General features: G+C 40.9%; 1 protein-coding gene across 1 annotated transcript in view; it reads right to left on the reverse strand.

Annotated features, from left to right (window-relative positions):
- GRM7 (glutamate metabotropic receptor 7) overlaps window positions 1–18,891 on the reverse strand; it is a 593,261-nt gene that overhangs the window by 238,661 nt on the left and 335,709 nt on the right. Inside the window, exons 5-6 of the mRNA XM_070360052.1 lie at window positions 18,251–18,451; window positions 5,200–5,339 (exon numbers count right to left, since the gene is read on the reverse strand). Of these exons, the coding sequence (XP_070216153.1) occupies window positions 5,200–5,339; window positions 18,251–18,451 (341 nt within the window). The remainder of the gene's footprint in view (window positions 1–5,199; window positions 5,340–18,250; window positions 18,452–18,891) is intronic.

Here is an 18,891-nt window from a genome sequence, read left to right on the forward strand (position 1 = left end):
TCAGTGCCTTAAATCGGCGCATATCTAAACCCTGTAAATGTTGCAGTATGACCCAGGGAGCACAAGCCTAGTGCTCCATGACTACCTAGAGGGGTGGGATAGAGTGGGCGATGGGATGGAGGTTTAACATGGAGGGGACATGCCTGTACCTATGGCTGATTCATGTTGACATATGACAGAAGCCAACACAAAGTTGGAAAGTGATTATCCTTCAATTAAAACATATATATATATATATATATATAAAGTGGAAATAAATAAAATAAACCCTGACATGGAGGTTATCTATTACAGAGCCCTGACCCTATCCTGGGAATTCCAAGTGCAGGGACATGTCCCCTTGTTTCTCCCAACATCTCCAGTAGTTCCATCCTTCCTGACACCCTGTGGGTAAGCAATGGATATGTACTGCATTATTCCCTTGACTGTTTCTCTGCCAGGAATAACATTTTCCAGCATCTCTGCATGGTACCACACAAACCTGAGGCAAAAAGCAGAGTTCTTTCTGTAGGGGTGGCAAGTGGGAGAATGAATGGCTTTCTTCCTAATGACGTCCTTCTGATGAATTCTTGTTGGGAGAAGGAACATTCAAATAGCAAACCCTGTGGTCATCTGTTGGCCCAAGAAGAAGCAGGGCCTAGAGCTATTACTTCAGCAGTGAGGACTCAGGGTGGCATTCTGTAATAGACCGGACGCTCTCAGACACCTAAATTCCAGAGGATCGGATACAGAATGCCAGGCAGTCTGGTCTATAACCCTGGGATCATGAGATTCTAAAACATTCACCTCCTAGCTAAGAAATGTATTTGCAATTACTGACCACAGAGAAAGCTCTCCTGAAAACTCCATTTCCTTGAGATGATCTCACTGGGGGCTGAAACAGTACTCTGTAGTCTTTCTAAATGATAAGCATACATGTTACTTAAAATACTTGTTTTATCTCATTGACAAGGAGCAAGAAAACCTACCAAACTAAGTTTGTGGAAAGTCCACTCTCACCAAACTTGGAGGTGAATCAGAATAATTAGAGCAGAAGTAACATCGGGAGCAGGATGGCCCTGGATGGACAGGACACGCACCATGGACAGACTGGCAGCTGCGGCCTGGGGCTCCAGGTGAGATGGGTGGAGTACCCTCTGGGGAGTGCATGCAAGTCTTTTCTTTGTGATTCCAATTAGATTTTACAGTATCTTAAGGAGTCTATAAAAGACATCAACAGGGTAACCTCTTTGCAAGGCCAGTTATCTCAGTGGTCACCCTCTGAATTAACTCAGCCTTTCAGGGGTCTAAAACCAGTCCTCCCCCTGGCTCAGCCATTCACAATTTTAAGGTGCATGCTATAGCAAGCATCAGTCACTGGGTTCAGCTGAGGAATTGTGGTCCTGTCTGCTCTTCCTACCATAACCTCTCAGCATGACAAGGAAGAATCAAAGCTGTTCCTATTTAGTGCTAAATCAAGCATATATGCCTGTCTAGCTTCCATAAACAAAAATAAAAATTCAAAGAATACAGCTTGGCCCAACTTTCCAGGCAAATGAGACAGACTCTTTTAAGTTGGGTGTTATTTGGAGTAGTTGGATTGGAACTGTGACACTCTTTATGAGGTTTTCAAGGCCTTGGGTTCTCTGCTATTACATTTTCTCTCTTTCTCTAATGCATTTCAAGGCCATTTATAGGTTAACAACTGCTTTTCTTTTTTTTTTTCTTTTTAATAACTATAGCCCCAAACTCTTTTCTGAGCTTCAGACTTAATATCCATTTCATTTTGGCCCTCATGGATTTGGAAAGACTCAATCAGGGTTCTCAATCTTTCCCTCCTGTTCCAAGCTGTCTCCCTACTCTCTTGTTAGAGCATCCACAGGGTTCCTTAAGCTATAAACCTGGGATTCACTCTTGATTATTTTCCTCCAATCCCAGTATTACTCTTCCTTTGCCTCCAGTACTAAATCCCAATTATGTTATTCTTCCTGTAAGAAATGCAATTATAGCTATATATGCATATACATACTATATATATATATATATATATATATATATATAGTACACATATAAATGTTTCCACTCATTTCATTGTATCTCTGCTAGTACCACATTCTCTAAACCAGTGGTTCTCCAAGTACTATCAGCATAGCACAGGTACTCCTTCGAAAGACATATATTTGGGCCTCCTTGCACTCCCAGATGTCCTGAATCAGAATCCCTGGGAATGGGCCCAGCAGATGTGTTTCTACAAGCCCTCCAGATGGTTTCCATTGGATACTGAGGTGGAGAACTCCTTCACTAAGCCACCCTATTTTAGCTGGACAACTGCAGTGTAGTCTTCATTAGTCTTTCTACTCCCATGCTTGCCCCTTACTATTCATCACCTTCTCAGTAGACAAAGCAATATTTTATTCCTAATTCTGAGCCAGCCACTCCTTTGTTTAATATTTCTTCATGGTTTTAAAATGTACTCAGAATAGAATCTTTAAAATATTTATCATGGTCTACAAGGGATGGCTCTGGCTCTTACCTAATGCCCTAACTTCTCCTCTCATCCCTCCTTCCCATCCGCTCCCTTAGCTACACCATCGCTGTGTCTACTTCTGACCTGCTCTGTGGATCACTCATTCTCTCCCCATGGTCTGCTCCTCATCTGCAAGGCCTCTCTTCACCTCCTCTCTTCACCTCCATCATTCTTTCTCCTGCCATGCCTCTTACCACACTTCGGAATTTTCACACTCATATCTCTTGTTTACCATGTAATGCTATTCAAGATCTTCAATTATGTACAAACAAGAACTATGTATGTCTTGATTTCCATTATGCACCCACTGCCTTGTACAATGCTTATTGCAGGACAGGTACTTAAAAATACAAAAAACAAAACAAAGACTTGTTGAATGGCTGATAAACACAATTTGTATTAAAATACAAACCAAAGAACAACCTTCCCATCAGCTCACTGGGACGGTGGACCTTGAGAGGGAAAGAACTGAACAGATACAAGCAGAACCAGGTGGGACAATGTTCAAAGGATGTAAATGGCCTATCATGGCTTGACCAACCCATCTCATGCACAATCCTCTCTTCTAAAAACCATAACCCAAGCTGTACCAGCCCCAAGACGTCCATTCTGTGTTTTATGGTCAAAAACCCATACTCTCAATCATTTCCAAAGTGCCTCCTAAGGTCTACACGAGGAAAGGCTAATGGCATCATTTCCAGGTTTGGAAGAGACATTAGAAGGACTTCCCTGGCACACAGCCTGTGATGGTTCATTTTATGTGTCAACCTGAATGGGCTATGGGTGCCCTGGTATGTGGTTACAGACAGCGAGGGTGTTCCTGGCTGAGATGCACATTTGAACTGTTAACTGATTCAAGCAGATTGTCCTCCCCAATGTGTGTGTGCCTTAAACAACCTGTTGAAGAGCTGAACAGAACTGAAAGCCTGAGCCTGAGAGAACCCTTTCTCTCTGCCTATCTTTGATCTGGGACATCAGTCTTCTGCTGCCTTTGGACTCAGACTGGATCTTAAGCCATTGAGTCTTCTGGATCCCTGGCTTGGCAACTGCACATCTTTGGACCTCTCAGCATTTATGATAAATGTGAGCCAATTTCTACAACATATCTATTTCTCTATCTATCTACTTACCGGCCTATCCTATTGCTTCTCTGGAGAACTCATAGTAATACAGGGCTCGTAAGACAATCATGCATTGTATATATTACTATTTCAAAGTAGGTCTCTGGAACTAAGGAGCCCTACCTGATTCATAAGCCCAACCCAATGTATTTGTCCACAGCATCCCAGGTGAACATTGTATGTGAGCTCAAGGCCACATCAGGGGATCTGCTGTAGAACTTCTTGAAGTACAACCCCCTAGTCGACATATCTCAGAAAAAGAGGCCCTAGAGCATCCCTGCCACAGCCCTCAGGCTCCAGGACCCCAGCCACCAGGCTTAGGGCTGGACAGTTGACATCCTTTCTCAGGAGGGGAGAAAGAGGAGCTGTACTGGGCCCGGCCAGGGTAGAAGGATCCTGGCCCAAGTGTTCGTTACTCCTCAGGAAGACAAGCATATTCATTTAGACTAAACATTAACTTCAAATAGGGCATTGTAAGAATTATTATAAGCACATTATTGAATGTTGAACCTGAAATAGTAAGAAATTAAAACACAAATAAATAAAAAAGGGGCTGAAGAGTTGTCAGTTAATACCTAGGCAGGCATCTTTCAAACTTCAGAAGAATATAAATGCTAACCAGATGAGGCCATCCCATGACTATGGGAGAACAAGACAAAGCAAGGCCACTCGGCCATCATGTGTGAAACTAGATACACAGGACACTCTGCAGCTACAAAAATATCTAGACATTTCCTTTTCCAGTTCACATGAGATCTAACCATTCCTTTGTTAGTGACCATTCTTGCCCAGCTCTTATCCTCCCACCTCCTAGTTCAAAATCACCAAGACACCCAATCATTATATTGGTCTTTACTTCCTAAGAATGGCCCAACCCAAAACTGGTCCTTGCTTCCCAAAACCTCCTTAGAATTCCCAACTCAACAAATCTCATCTGAATTCCTCCACCCTGAAGAAGAGGAGTGCTGGCAGGAGTTTGTTTTTCATGTAGTGGGGTAAATAAACCTCACTGTGTTTGACTACAGGTGAGTTCCTGATGGGCTGTGCCTGGTGAACTCTGACATAACCTTGCATAAATAACTGGTTACTCACTCAAGGTCATGCTTTACAGAATGAAAGAGAGGTTATGGAAATTAACCAACACTGATATTACCCAGAGAACCTCAGTGTAAGTCAAAGTGACTCAGTAAAATGAATTAAAAGAAAAAAAAAATCTACGAGCAAATAAAGGAAGGGAGGAAGGAAAATAATTTGAGCATGAGAAAGATCTCATGAAAGTATTGAAGTATTAGCTGCTACCTTGTTGGTTAAGCAACTTGAGCCTCAGTTTAGATGAGATGATGCACAGATTTGCCCAGTTCAGTCAGGCATGAACTCCACATGCATGCCCATCACCACCATCATCATCAATGCTCTCACTGTTGCATTATGATGGTTATCAGTCCCTACTGATGCTCTTAACAAGCTGCAAGTGCACTTGCGGATACTCATAAACATATCTGCCTCATGGAGCATATTAAAAACCTGCTCACTCATTTCACAGGCAAAGGAAGAGGGGCCAGCAAAACTCACATTGAGCTGAAGTTCATCTGTCCACTGTCCAATCAGTCGGTAGCCGGGGTTGGTGGTGTTTGTGGTCTGATACTGGAAGATGTCGTAACGCCCAGGGGCATCCCCGTTCTTGTTAAACATGACTGGGGTGCCCGCACTACCTGGGGAAGACAAGACAGTGACAAATTTTATAGTTAAACAAGATTCCATCAATCTCTTGTGCCCTGGGGAATAGTCTGAAGACCTAGTGATGAGCAAGGTAGCCTAGAGGTAGCCCTGTTGTTTAACAGGTTCCCCAGCATGCTCCCTGAAACTCCTGGACAAGTCATCACTATGCTCTGTGAATCAGTAGATAAGGTGGGAAGACAATTTGTTTCCTCCTTGGAACAGCGCAATTCTTTAATGTCTTAAAGCATTTTATTCTACTTTGTCTTCTCTTGTAAGGAATAAAAATTAAATGCATTATTTTTCAGAGAAAATCTTAAGCTTTATTGTTGTTGCTACTATTATTATTTTAGTTTCTACCAAACACTAAATTGTGCATAAAGAATCAAGACATAATAAATATATTTTTAAAATGAAATACAAGAGAAGTGAAAAACAAGCTCAAAAATTCACTTAAATACATAGTTGAATACTGATTGCATTTAAAAGTATTTTTGGCTGATTATTTCTAATTGGCTTTAAACGATAAGCAGCTGAAATGCTTAGCAGTTTGCCTGGTGAATGCTTAACAAACAATGGATTCTTTCTCAATTTTCTATTTGGGTCTTATTTAAAATATCTATCTTAAGACTGTAAACAATTAGATAGTGAAGCCAATTTCAAAAGACTAATGCATTGTTTTGAAAAAATATATAACTTAAAAGTTGGATATGAGTGAAAAGTTCCTTAATATTAACCATAGGGAACAAGAGGCAAATCACATACAAAGTATAAAAGATGTGAATTTTAGTTACCTTACCAACAGTTAAAGAAGAATCACCAGAAGTTTCTAACTGAGCATTATTTCACTCATGATCTCTGAGAAATAGGAAAAATAATACTGGCTTCAGGGTATGTGACTTCAGGGTATGTCTGCTCTGCCTATAAGTTAATACATGATCTATATTTCCAACAGAAAACAGTGCTCTATTTCCTGCTGTTTACAAGGAAGTTCATAGATCAATTACAGGCTGAAACAGAATCACTGAGAACATTTTGCTAGTTTTAGGGGGAGGGGCCAAGTAAATCTTGGGTAAAGAGATGAAACACTTTCGATAATTCTCATTAAAAATTTTAAGATGCTGATGGTGGCAGAGCTTTGCATATGGCTAGTAGTTGTTAGCTTCTACAGAACTTGGGCCAACATGGTATTTGAATTAATGACATGGATGAAAGAACTAAGGCATGTTAACTGAAAAGGAGAGAGAATGCTTGATCCAGTAAGAAAGGATGTCTTCTTCAGGAAGGGCTTCCCAGGTGGCACAACGGTAAAGAATCCACCTGCCAATGAAGGAGATGCCGGAGACTCGGGTGCAATCTCCGAGTCGGGAAGATACCCTGGATTAGGAAATGGCAACCCACTCCAGTATTCTTGCCTGGAGAATCCCATGGACAGAGGAGCCTAGTAGACTATGTAGAGTCCATAGGATTGCAAAGAGTCGGACACAAATGAGCACACACACGTGTGTAAACACACTTCAGGGAGCAAGCATGATGCTGAGAGTGATTCCACACAAACGATCAATCAACACAACAATGAAGTTTAAAAAAGGGTCCAGAAAGTAGGACAATATACCCAGTGACAAGAGGTATACAGAACTGCAATCTGGGCCTGCCAGTTACCCCTGCTGGAAGAGACGGTCCAGCTTGTAGACAGGGTACAGAGGCAACTAAAAGGAACTCTATACTATCCGACAAGTGTCAGGCACAGTTTGTAATAGCTTCTGCCTATTACAAAAAAAAAAAAAATCAGAGCTTGTGACAGGATGTATAATGGTCCCCCAGGCAGGTCCAAGTTCTAACCCCTAGAACCTGTGAATGTCACCATACCTGGCAATGACATCTTGTAGGTGTGATTACATGAAGGATCAGGAGATGGGAGGGATTAACCTAGATAATCTGGGTGGGCCCAGTCTAATCACAAGTGGCCCTTTTAAGTAAAGCAGCAGGAGTCAAAAGAGAAAGGAGGTGAGAGGATGAGAACAAGAGGTTGGGAGGATGCAAGGAAGGACTCCTGAGTCCAGGAGAGCAGGTGGACTTCAGAAGTCAGAAAAACCGAGGGAGCAGATACTCAGAGCCTCTAAAAGGATCCAGCCCTGTCTTCACCATAACCGAAGCTCAGCGGGACCTGTATCAGACTTCCAAACTACAGAACTGTAAGGCAATAAACATATGGCATTTAAGCTGTTAATACCAAATATACGTCTTGAGTTTGAGCACACTCTGGGAGGTGGTGAAGGACAGGGAATCGTGGCGTGCTGCAGAACATGGGGTCGCAAAGAGTTGAACATGACTTAGAGACTGGACAACTGCAATCAAATATATGGTAGGTTTTAATGGTAGCAACAGGAAACCAATATAGACCTGGAGGACACAGAACAATAAACTTCCTAACTTTACGGGTGAGGACGGCTACTTTAGGTTCAGAGATGGCAAGTCACTTGCCCCAGGTCCACTGAGCTCATTGAACTAGAAGAGTACACAACAACTGGCCTTGGAATCCACCAGAAAGGCTGTAAATCCCAGGTCTAACACTTCCTGTATGTGTGACTTGAATCAAGCTATTCATACTCCCTCTACTTCTTATTGTAAGTAATAACACCTTTGCCTACCAGGCTCCTCCGTCCATGGTATTCTCCAGGCAAGAATACTGGAATGGGTTGCCATCATTTCCTTCTCCAGGGGATCTTCCTAACCCAGGGATCGAACCCGGGTCTCCCACATTGGAGGCAGATGCTTTAACCTCTGAGCCACCAGGGAAGCCCTCAAGAGGTTAGAGAGAATTAAATGTAATAATGTGCACAAGGTGCTTAATCTTATGCCCTAAATGCTCAATAGATGGTCATTTTTAAAAAATAGCTTTCACTTTTATTATCATTTACTTTGCTGAAATGCATACAAACATGTGACTAATAATCTTTTGTGTGTGTGTATATATATTATATATGTGTGTGTGTGTGTGTATATATATATATATATTTGGCTGCACTGGGTCTTAGCTGTGGCACGTGAGATCTTCTATGTTTGCTGTGGTATGTGGAATCTTCTAGTTGCAGCCCGTGGGATCTAGTTCCCTGACCAGGGATTGAACCTGGGCCCCCTGTATTCGGAGCATGGAGTCTTAGCCACTGGACCACCAGGGAAGTCCTCCCAGACTAATCACTTTTCCCAATGCATCAAAGTTGTCTCTTCTAACTGGCATTTAATTTAAATTTCTCCATTGGTGTACACATTGAAAACAAAAAACAAAAAAAACTTCCAAACAGCAGGCTAGAATCCATTCTGGGAATGGGTGTTCATCTATGAGTAACACTGATTTGGTCCTAATAACTTGAATCAGTGGCTGAATCTGTGTGTGGCCAAGGGCTCCATTTCAATGTGTTTCTTCTCTGCTTCACCTAGACACTAGCCCCACAGTCCACAGAGACACCCCCCAAGCCCTCTCTGTGTAGGAATCAATAGAAGTCTTTCTTATTATTTTTCAGAAAGACATTACTATTCAGATACAGCTCTTTTCTTTCACATTGGATACTAGGATTCATGTTGTGCTTTGCTATAATTCTGCAGCTTCTACTCATTAAATAATAGGATGGGAGCTTTTCAGAGTCTGTGAGAGGACAGAGGAAGAATATCAGAGGCCTGGGGCTCCAAAGGATCTCACCCTACCCAGTAAATATTCATGAAAAAGGTATAGACTGCCTCATCTCTCTCCCTCCTTACAATCCTTTTGAGGAGAAATGATTCTTGTAGTGCCCTTTCCATACTCATTAAAGATCATTCTTAAAAACATATAAGGCAGAAGAGCTGAATATGTTGCCTAAGTGAGGTGTAATGCATGGTGTGGCTCTGACCTTTTTGATGGATTCTACAATGCAACTGGCATTTTTTTTTTACAGTCCCCCCTCACCCTGCCCTTTCACACACAAAACTCCCTTTTAACATCACCCCTGAACTGTTTGTAAGAGAAAAAAGGGGATTTGTGTTCAATGAAATCTGTATCAAAAAAAAAAAGGATCAAAAAATTGCAGAGGAAATTTATTTGATTAATAAATTATCAAAGGACAAGTGATTCCCTGCAGAAATGTCTACAAGGTATCAAGGCCAGAAAAGAAGTGTCCTAAGGTAAAGGAAGCAGGGCCACTTGATCAGGTGGGAGGCTGAAAGGAGAGAATAGGTGACGGAACACATGCAAGGAGGAAATCTTCCCAATGAGAGCAACAGAGTGAAACTTTTCTTTTTTTCCTTGGATGGAGAATGATTTGGGATGTAGGCTGCTCCAGTGACAAAACAGCCTTTCGGCATCAAAGCACTGACCTGATAGGCTCTCTTCTCCTTTTGCCAACCCATACACAGGTTTCAAGCACCTCTACGAACAAAGCTAGTGGAGGTGATGGAATTCCTGTTGAGCTACTTCAAATCCTGAAAGATGATGCTGGGAAAGTGCTGCACTCAATATGCCAGCAAATTTGGAAAACTCAGCAGTGGCCACAGGACTGGAAAAGGTCAGTTTTCATTTCAATCCCAAAGAAAGGCAATGCCAAAGAATGCTCAAACTACCGCACAATTGCACTCATCTCACACGCTAGTAAAGTAACGCTCGAAATTCTGCAAGCCAGGCTTCAGCAATATGTGAACCGTGAACTTCCAGATGTTCAAGCTGGTTTTAGAAAAGGCAGAGGAACCAGAGATCAAATTGCCAACATCCTCTGGATCATTGAAAAAGCAAGAGAGTTCCTGAAAAACATCTATTTCTGCTTTATTGACTATGCCAAAGCCTTTGACTGTGTGGACCACAATAAACTGTGGAAAATTCTGAAAGAGATGGGAATACCAGACCACCTGACCTGCCTCTTGAGAAACCTACATGCAGGTCAGGAAGCAACGGTTAGAACTGGACATGGAACAACAGACTGGTTCCAAAAAGGAAAAGGAGTACGTCAAGGCTGTATATTATCACCCTGCTTATTTAACTTATATGCAGAGTACATCATGAGAAACACTGGGCTGGAGAAGCACAAGCTGGGATCAATATTGCCGGGAGAAATATCAATAACCTCAGATATGCAGATGACACCACCCTTATGGTAGAAAGTGAAGAGGAACTAAAAAGCCTCTAGATGAAAGTGAAGGAGGAGAGTGAAAAAGTTGGCTTAAAGCTCAACATTCAGAAAATGAAGATCATGGCATCTGGTCCCATCACTTCATGGCAAATAGATGGGGAAACAGTGGAAACAGTGTCAGACTTTATTTTTTGGGGCTCCAAAATCATTGCAGATGGTGACTACAGCCATGAAATTAAAAGACACTTACTCTTTGGAAGGAAAGTTATGACCTAGATAGCATGTTAAAAAGCAGAGACATTACTTTGCCAACAAAGGTCCATCTAGTCAAGGCTATGGTTTTTCCAGTAGTCATGTATGGATGTGAGAGTTGGACTATGAAGAAAGCTGAGCACTGAAGAATTGATGCTTTTGAACTGTGGTGTTGGAGAAGACTCTTGAGAGTCCCATGGACTGCAAGGAGATCCAACCAGTCCATTCTGAAGGAGATCAGTCCTGGGTGTTCTTTGGAAGGAATGATGCTAAAGCTGAAACTCCAGTACTTTGGCCACCTCATGTGAAGAGTTGACTCATTGGAAAAGACTCTGATGCTGGGAGGGATTGGGGGCAGGAGGAGAAGGGGACGACAGAGGGTGAGATGGCTGGATAGCATCACCAACTCGATGGACGTGAGTTTGAGTGAACTCCAGGAGTTGGTGATGGACAGGGAGGCCTGGGATGCTGCGATTCATGGGGTCGCAAAGAGTCGGACACGACTGAGCGACTGAACTGAACTGAAGTGAACATAGGTTTCAGAAACACAGCACTGATTTCTGTTTATTACCTTTTACTTCTCAACAAACCATCCTAACAGGGAGTGCTGACAAAAGGACAATGTGTATTTTGCAATTTGGGCAGGGCTTGGCACAAAAAGGGCCTCTCTGGGGGCTTCTCTGGTGGCTCAGTGGTAAAGAGATCATCTGCCAGCCCAGGTGACACAGTTTCGATCCCTGATCCCAGAGGATCACACTTGCTCTGGAGCAACTAAGCCTGTGCACCACAACTGTTGAGCCTGTGCTCTAGAGCCCAGGAGCTGCAACAAAAGATGCCACCACGATGAGAAGCCCGAGCACCGTAAGTGGAGAGCAGTCCCCGCTCACTGCAACCAGAGATAGCCTGCACAGCAATGAAGATCCAGCACAGCCAAAAACTAATAAATAAGATTATTTTTAAACAAAGAAAAAAGGGTCTCTCTGTTTCACTCACATCAGCTGGGGCAGCTTGAAGGTCACATGGTTAAAGGCTGATGCTGACTATCAGCTGTAATCTCAGCTGGAGCCATGAAAGGAACACTCACATGCAACCTGTTTCTTAGCTTCTAGGCTTCCTCCTAACGTGCTAGCTGGGTTTGTAATACAGAAGTCACAAAAGAACCATGCAACGGCCCTATGACAGTTTATGGCTTAAAATTCACAGACTGCAACTTCGGTATTAGACACAAGCTCACTCAGATTCAAGGAGAGGGGACTCAGATTTCACCCTTGATGAAGGAAAGGTAATTACGTATTTCAAGACGACAACAAGAGATGCATCATCTTTACAAAATTTACCACAACCCAATGTGTTTTCTGGAAAGTAATAACTAACTCTAGGTACAGACATACTTCAGATTAAATACTTCGCAATAGAGCAATTATCTATGATCATGTACCCATGAGAACAAATTTGGTAAATTTACAAATACTGACATCTGGTTGGATAAGCAAACGTTGAGATAACTAAAATTTAGGCTCAGGTCACTGCATTCATGAGGGATGCAGGAAAGATGGCTAGAAGTCATAAAGACAAAATTAGCCATCTTTTCTGTTGGTACACAAGAGGAGGTTAAGTGCTTGGTGAAGATGTAGCAATCCTTTAGAGCATTCTATTATCACTTCCTAAATTGACGTTTCTGTAGACGTGAAGGTTGAGGTTATTAAACTGTACTGCAAAAAAAAACTCCCAGGGGTATGAAAAATTCTGTACTGAAGTAACAGAAGAGCACAACTAAGCTTACTATGATCAAGAAACATCAATATTTTTCTAAAATATACAAAAGAGAGGTGACATTTTTCACAAAAAAGAATCTTAACTTATAGGTCTGTCTCTGTCATGTGCTAGCTGTAAAGTGTTGGACAAATATTTTCTCCTCCCTAGCATCTGATTAATTTGTCTAAAAGTCAGGACACTGAATGAGTACAAAAAGTCAAATTTCTTTTCACCCTAATAATTGCTCAATTAAAGTGACATGAAAGCCACTTAACTAAATCTAACAGTTTTTTTTTTTTTTTTTTTGCTTTATAAAACCGTTGAGCCCTGCTATTAACAAATGTCACACGGCCCTGGAAGTCTCCTGCCTGTCCATGTGGCAGAAAGAATTTCCTCAGAGAAAGGAGATTATGTTGACATCAGAGCATGATTACAATGACAACAGAGAAAGGGAATGAATTGGCCCTGCCTGTGCTCTCCCACAGAGTCCGTGTTCCATGATGGAATAGCAGGAATAAGCCATTTCTCTCAAACGCTTAATTAAAGTCAAGAAAGCAGGCCACGGAGTTAGGTACCCGAGGTAACAATAACAGCATCATCACTACAAAACCACGTGGCTTTACACACCAAGATTCTTAGTTTCTCTATAAATTAGTTTATCTGTTGAAAAAAAAAAAGAAGGAAAATAACTATACCTAAGCCATCTGGGATTATAAATATTAAAGAAGCCAGTATACAAAAAAGTACTTAGAACAGTTTCTGGCACATATTTATTTGGGACATAGACCCTGAGTTCAGTCAGTAACTCAGCAATTCTGGCTCATCAGCGGGTAAGACCATCTTAACTAAATGAGTCTACAAGCACTCTATGGAAGAAGAATCAGATGAGAGTCACCAAAAATATTCTCAAAATGACCAATTTTTTTTGTTACTGGCCTCTGAATGGTGATGTTTATCTATGGACCAGAATACAAAGCCTAGCAAATGACCCCAGGATGTATGATGAAATTTATATGTACCTGGTTCTGGGAAAATTATATATTTTAGGAGATTCTGTATGATGAGCAAGAAAACTACAAAAAGAAGGTGATTTGTAGTTGAATTATTTTTCTGGTTGTATTCACAGTCAATTTTGTCTCCATCTCAGCTTGGAAACTGTTGGTTCCCAAACTGGATATGATTTTTCTTCACCCTGATGCTAAGTAACTCCTGAAAGATTGATTCAATATTGTGGGTTTAAATGGGTTATTATTTAAAAGAAGCAAGAAGATTTTTTAAACCATAATTATCTAAACCAGGAAATTAACATTGTTATCATGCCAGTTAAAACTAATCAACAGATGTTCTTAAAATAACTGTCCCATTCATATCTTTTTTTGGTTTAAGATCAATGTTTCCATATAGCATTTAATAGTAATGTCTCCTAAATTCCTTCCAATCTGGAACAATTCATCCATCTGTCTTTCTCCTGACCTGGGAGTATGAGCCCGTTATGTTTTAAAATACCCTTCAATTTGGATGTCTGATGTTCCTTCATGATTAAATGGAGGTTATATATTTTTGGCAATAAGACCTCAGAAGTGATGCTGTAACCTTCTCAGGGCATCTTTTTAAAATTAATTTATTTTTGTTAAAGTATAGTTGATTTACAATGTTGTGTTAGTTTCAGGTATACAGCAAAGTGACTCAGATTTATATACACAGCTTTTTCCCCATATAGATAATTACAAAATACTTAGTTCCCTGTGCTATAGTAAGTCATTGTTCATTATCTATTTTATATATAGTAATAAGTGTATATTATTCCCAAATCCTAATGTATCCCCTCCATCAACTTTCCACTTCAGAAACCATAAGTTTGTTTTCAAAGTCTGTCTCTGTTTTATAAATAAGTTCATTTGTATCATTATTTTTAGATTCCACATACAAGTGATATCATATGATACTTGTCTTTCTCTGTCTCATTTGCTTCACTTTATATAATAATCCCTAGGTCTATCCATGTTGCTGCAAATGGAATGGTTGCACTTTTACAGCTGAGTAATATTCCATTGTACATATCAATATATCTACCATGTCTTCTTTATCCATTCACCTGCCGATGGGCATTCAGGTTGTTTCCATGTCTTAGTACTCTAACAGTGCTGCAATAAACATTCGTGTGCATGTATCTTTTCAAATTATGGTCCATCTAGTCAAGGCTATGGTTTTTCCTGTGGTCATGTATGGATGTGAGAGTTGGACTGTGAAGAAGGCCGAGCACCGAAGAATTGATGCTTTTGAACTGTGGTATTGGAGAAGACTCTTGAGAGTCCCCTAGACTGCAAGGAGATCCAACCAGTCCATTCTGAAGGAGATCAGCCCTGGGATTTCTTTGGAAGGAATGATGCTAAAGCTGAAACTCCAGTACTTTGGCCACCTCATGTGAAGAGTTGACTTATTGGAAAAGACTGACGCTGGGAGGGATTGGGGGCAGGAGGAGAAGAGGACGACAGAGGATGAGATGGCTGGATGTCATCACTGACTCGAAGGACATGAGTCTGAGTGAACTCTGGGAGTTGGTGATGGACAGGGAGGCCTGGCGTGCTGTGATTCATGGGGTCGCAGAGTCGGACACGACTGAGTGACTGAACTGACTGACTGACTGGATACATGCCCAGGGGTGGGATTGATGGATCATATATTATAGTAGCACAATTTTTAATTTTTTAAGGAACTTTCATACTGTTCTGCAGAGTAACTGCACCAATTTACATTCTCACCAACAGTGTAGGAGGATTCTGTTTTCTCCAAAAACTCTCCAGCATTTATTATTTGCAGACTTTTTGATAATGATAATTCTAACTCGTGTGAAGTGGTACTCACTCAAGTTTTGATTTATATATCTCTAATGATTAGCAGCATGTGATGCTGTTAAGTCTCATTATTGGTGACATTAACCTAGATAACTTGGTTAAGTACTGTGTTCCAGGTTTTTCTACTTCAAAGTTGCTCTTTTCCCCTTTGTAATTAATATGTTCCATGATGAATGACACTTTGATGCTATGAAAATATCTTATTTCTTATCTTACTCTAGCCCCAGAATTTTAGCATCCATTGATGATTCTTGCCTTAAGTAATTATTACTGAAGTCTTTGGTGAATTTCATATCTCCATTTTTGCATCCTCCCATCATGTTGTCCCTTCTCCCGCATGTGTGTGTTCAATTATTTATTTCTGTGAGCATGAACTCATTGATATTTATTATATTATATCAGTTAAATCCATTATTGGTCTAGAATTAGCTGGTGGGATCTTCTTCAAGCTGGTTCCTTTGCCCCTTCGACATGGTCCCATCAATTTTTGAGCACTTTCTTACTTTGTGGCGCAACACGGTTTCAAGCTCATCTTCTACTTGCCCTGCTCCAGCCCCTGAATTACGAGTTCCACTAGAGATCCCTAGCTCTATTTCGTTGGAGAATGGTATTTATAAATAAGATGCGAATGAAGGTGCAGTTATTTCTATCAGGATGTCATCACTCCTAGGCACTCTCAGTGGACAGAACTAACAGTAGAGGTTTGTGCGCATACAGACATAACCCTATCCATTTCTGTATCTCTCCGACTGTGTGCGTATACTGCATGTTGGTATAGTCAACACAGTGTTACTTTAATTTTCTCCCATCCTTACTAGTCATTTCTCTCCCTGACAATGAGACACCTGATGCTCATTATCTGCAATATTTTTTATTAAATCTCTCAGTTCTCTTATGCACATAAATAAGCCTCAGAATTGTGGGGAAAAAACATACTAACTTCTAGCTACTGTGCACTATCTGTGTACTACTCTTCATATCTTCAGACTGACAGTATACAGTGAAATACTGTCTTCAAAAATTACTTGCATTCTTTTTTTTCCCTCACTCCCTGCAGTATGGTTACATTATTCATATGCAATATATTAGGTTTATTACTGTATAAAATTTTGCATTATCCCATGTAGAGATTACTTTTTTAATCAAGATATAATTGACATTCAAGATGGTTAATTTTATGTGTCAGCTTGACTGCAGAAGCCCTGACAGCTTGCAAAACTTGATTTCTGTGTATATATGACGTTGTTCCTGGAAGAATGGTTAAAGCGAATAAAGAATTGTTGAATTGCTGAACAGAATGAAGCAGGTGACCCTCCCCAATGTGGGGTTGCGCCACCCAATCCCTAGAAAGTATGACTAGAACCAAAGGCAGAAGAAGGGCAAATTCACACTTTCTGCTTAAGCAGACACCCATCCTCTCCTGTCTTCAGACATTGGTGCTCTTAGTTCTCTGGCTTTCAGAAGCAGATCAGAACTTACACCACTGACCCTCTGACCCCAAGGCCTGTGCACTTGGACTAAAGCACCCCGCTGGTTCTCTGGTTCTCCAGTTTATAGGTGGCAGGTCGTGGGGGCATGTCAGTCTCCAAAACTGTGTCAGCCAATGCTCATTATAAATCTCCTATTATATTCCTTACTCATCTCTACTCATTTATTTAATTTCTCGGCTTCCCTGGTGGCTCAGAGGGTAAAGCGTCTGCCTGCAATGCAGGGGATCTGGGTTCGATCCCTGGGTCAGGAAGATCCCCTGGAGAAGGAAATGGCAACCCATTCCAATACCCTTGCCTGGAAAATCCCATGGACAGAGAAGCCTGGTAGACTACAGTTCATGGGATCACAAAGAGTTGGACATGACTGAGTGACTTCACTTTCTTTCTTTATTAATTTCTACCAAAGTATTATACCTTGAGAAATAAGTTTCTAATATGAGATTTTGGTGTTACAGAAAATCATAATCATTATTTCAATTAACTTGAGCACGTAGAGAACTGGCCCTTCCTTTTCCTCTTATTCACTCCCATTCCTACTGATGTTCACCAAGGAAAAATTCAGCAAAAAAAACAAACAAACAAACAAAAAAAAACTTCTGTTTTAAGAAAAAGAGGGTAAACCATGAGAGTGCAAGTGAAGTCGCACAGTCATGTCTGACTCTTATCAACCCCATGGACTGTAGCCTTGCAGGCTCCTCTGTCCGTGGGGATTCTCCAGGCAAGAAGAGTGGAGTGGGTTACCATTTCTTTCTCCAGGGGACCTTCCCAATTCAGGGATCGAACCTGGGTCTCCCACATTGCAGGCTGACTCTCTACCCTCTGAGCCACTAGGACAGCCCCAGGTAAACTACAACCCTCCCCAATTTATTTATTCATTTGCTCACTCACTGCTAAATAATACATTTAGCATTTATACAATAATTTGAAATGATATAATCCACATACTCAAGAGTAAACTGTAATCTGACTACTTAACCAATGAAACCAGAATATCAGCACTTAGGATTCCAAAAAAGACTGGAATAGAGATGTTTAAATATGTTTAATGAGCGCAAGCAAAATATATCACATGATCAAGATATTGGAATTTTGAAATATTTGTTTAAAAATATACCAGATGATTATGACACATTTCTGTCTTGCCAAAAGACTTAAATGCCACCAAGTTATATATCACCCAGAGTTATACTATTGGATGTTCTGGTTATCTGGTTTACCACATGTCAGCATATTAGAATATTGGTAAATATATAAGAGCATTAAAATCATACTTGCCATAATGTGACTTCTTAGATTCATAAAGTACTTTGGTATCAATGCTTCACTGTCATTATGAGCGTTTTACATATAATACTTTAGACATACTAGAGTTGCATGGCATTCTCTAGGTGTTGTTTTTCTAAAACATAAACTCCCCATGTCAGCCTGAGGGGGATAAAAATACACAGAGACTCACCATTGAAATTCACATTGCGGATATACTTCAACAACTTCTTGCCCCCAGCTTGCTCCATCTCTGGACAGACACCCCGGTAGTCAGCACAGAGATCCTTGTTCATGTGATGAAGGGCGTGAGCCATGGCATACACTGCGTCAATCACAAACTGAACTTTGCCCTCCTGCTCATAGTTGGAGTCTTTCCCAATTCTCTCCTGTCCTGCACATGGAAACAAGGAACACACACAAACACTGGTGTTGAGGAGAATGTTTCAATTTGCATTTACTTTCAACTCTGCTTAAAGAAAGCAATGCTTTGAGGAACACAGTCCTGCAGGCCACATATCTACATTTGGCTACCATGTTGGGTTGCTTTGATGGTTTTGGGTGTTTGACTTTGGAGTTCATTCCTGGCTATTTGTTCATTACTGGAGTTCATTACTGGGAGTTCATTTCTGATATATTTGATAGATCTCAGAAGCAGCACTTCTAATGATCACAATCACAACCTTTGTAATAAGCCAACATTCTTTCTAAAACACAGTGGTCCCAGAGAGTCAAGGGATTAATGGGATTAGAAGCTGGGCCACCACATTCAAATCTTCAAAGCTCACTTATTCTAGAAGGGGATGGACCAAAAAAAGTAAGAGAAAACTAACT

The sequence above is a fragment of the Bos mutus genome, chromosome 22 (genome assembly GCF_027580195.1).
Source record: "Bos mutus isolate GX-2022 chromosome 22, NWIPB_WYAK_1.1, whole genome shotgun sequence".
In the NCBI taxonomy this organism is placed as follows: domain Eukaryota; kingdom Metazoa; phylum Chordata; class Mammalia; order Artiodactyla; family Bovidae; genus Bos; species Bos mutus.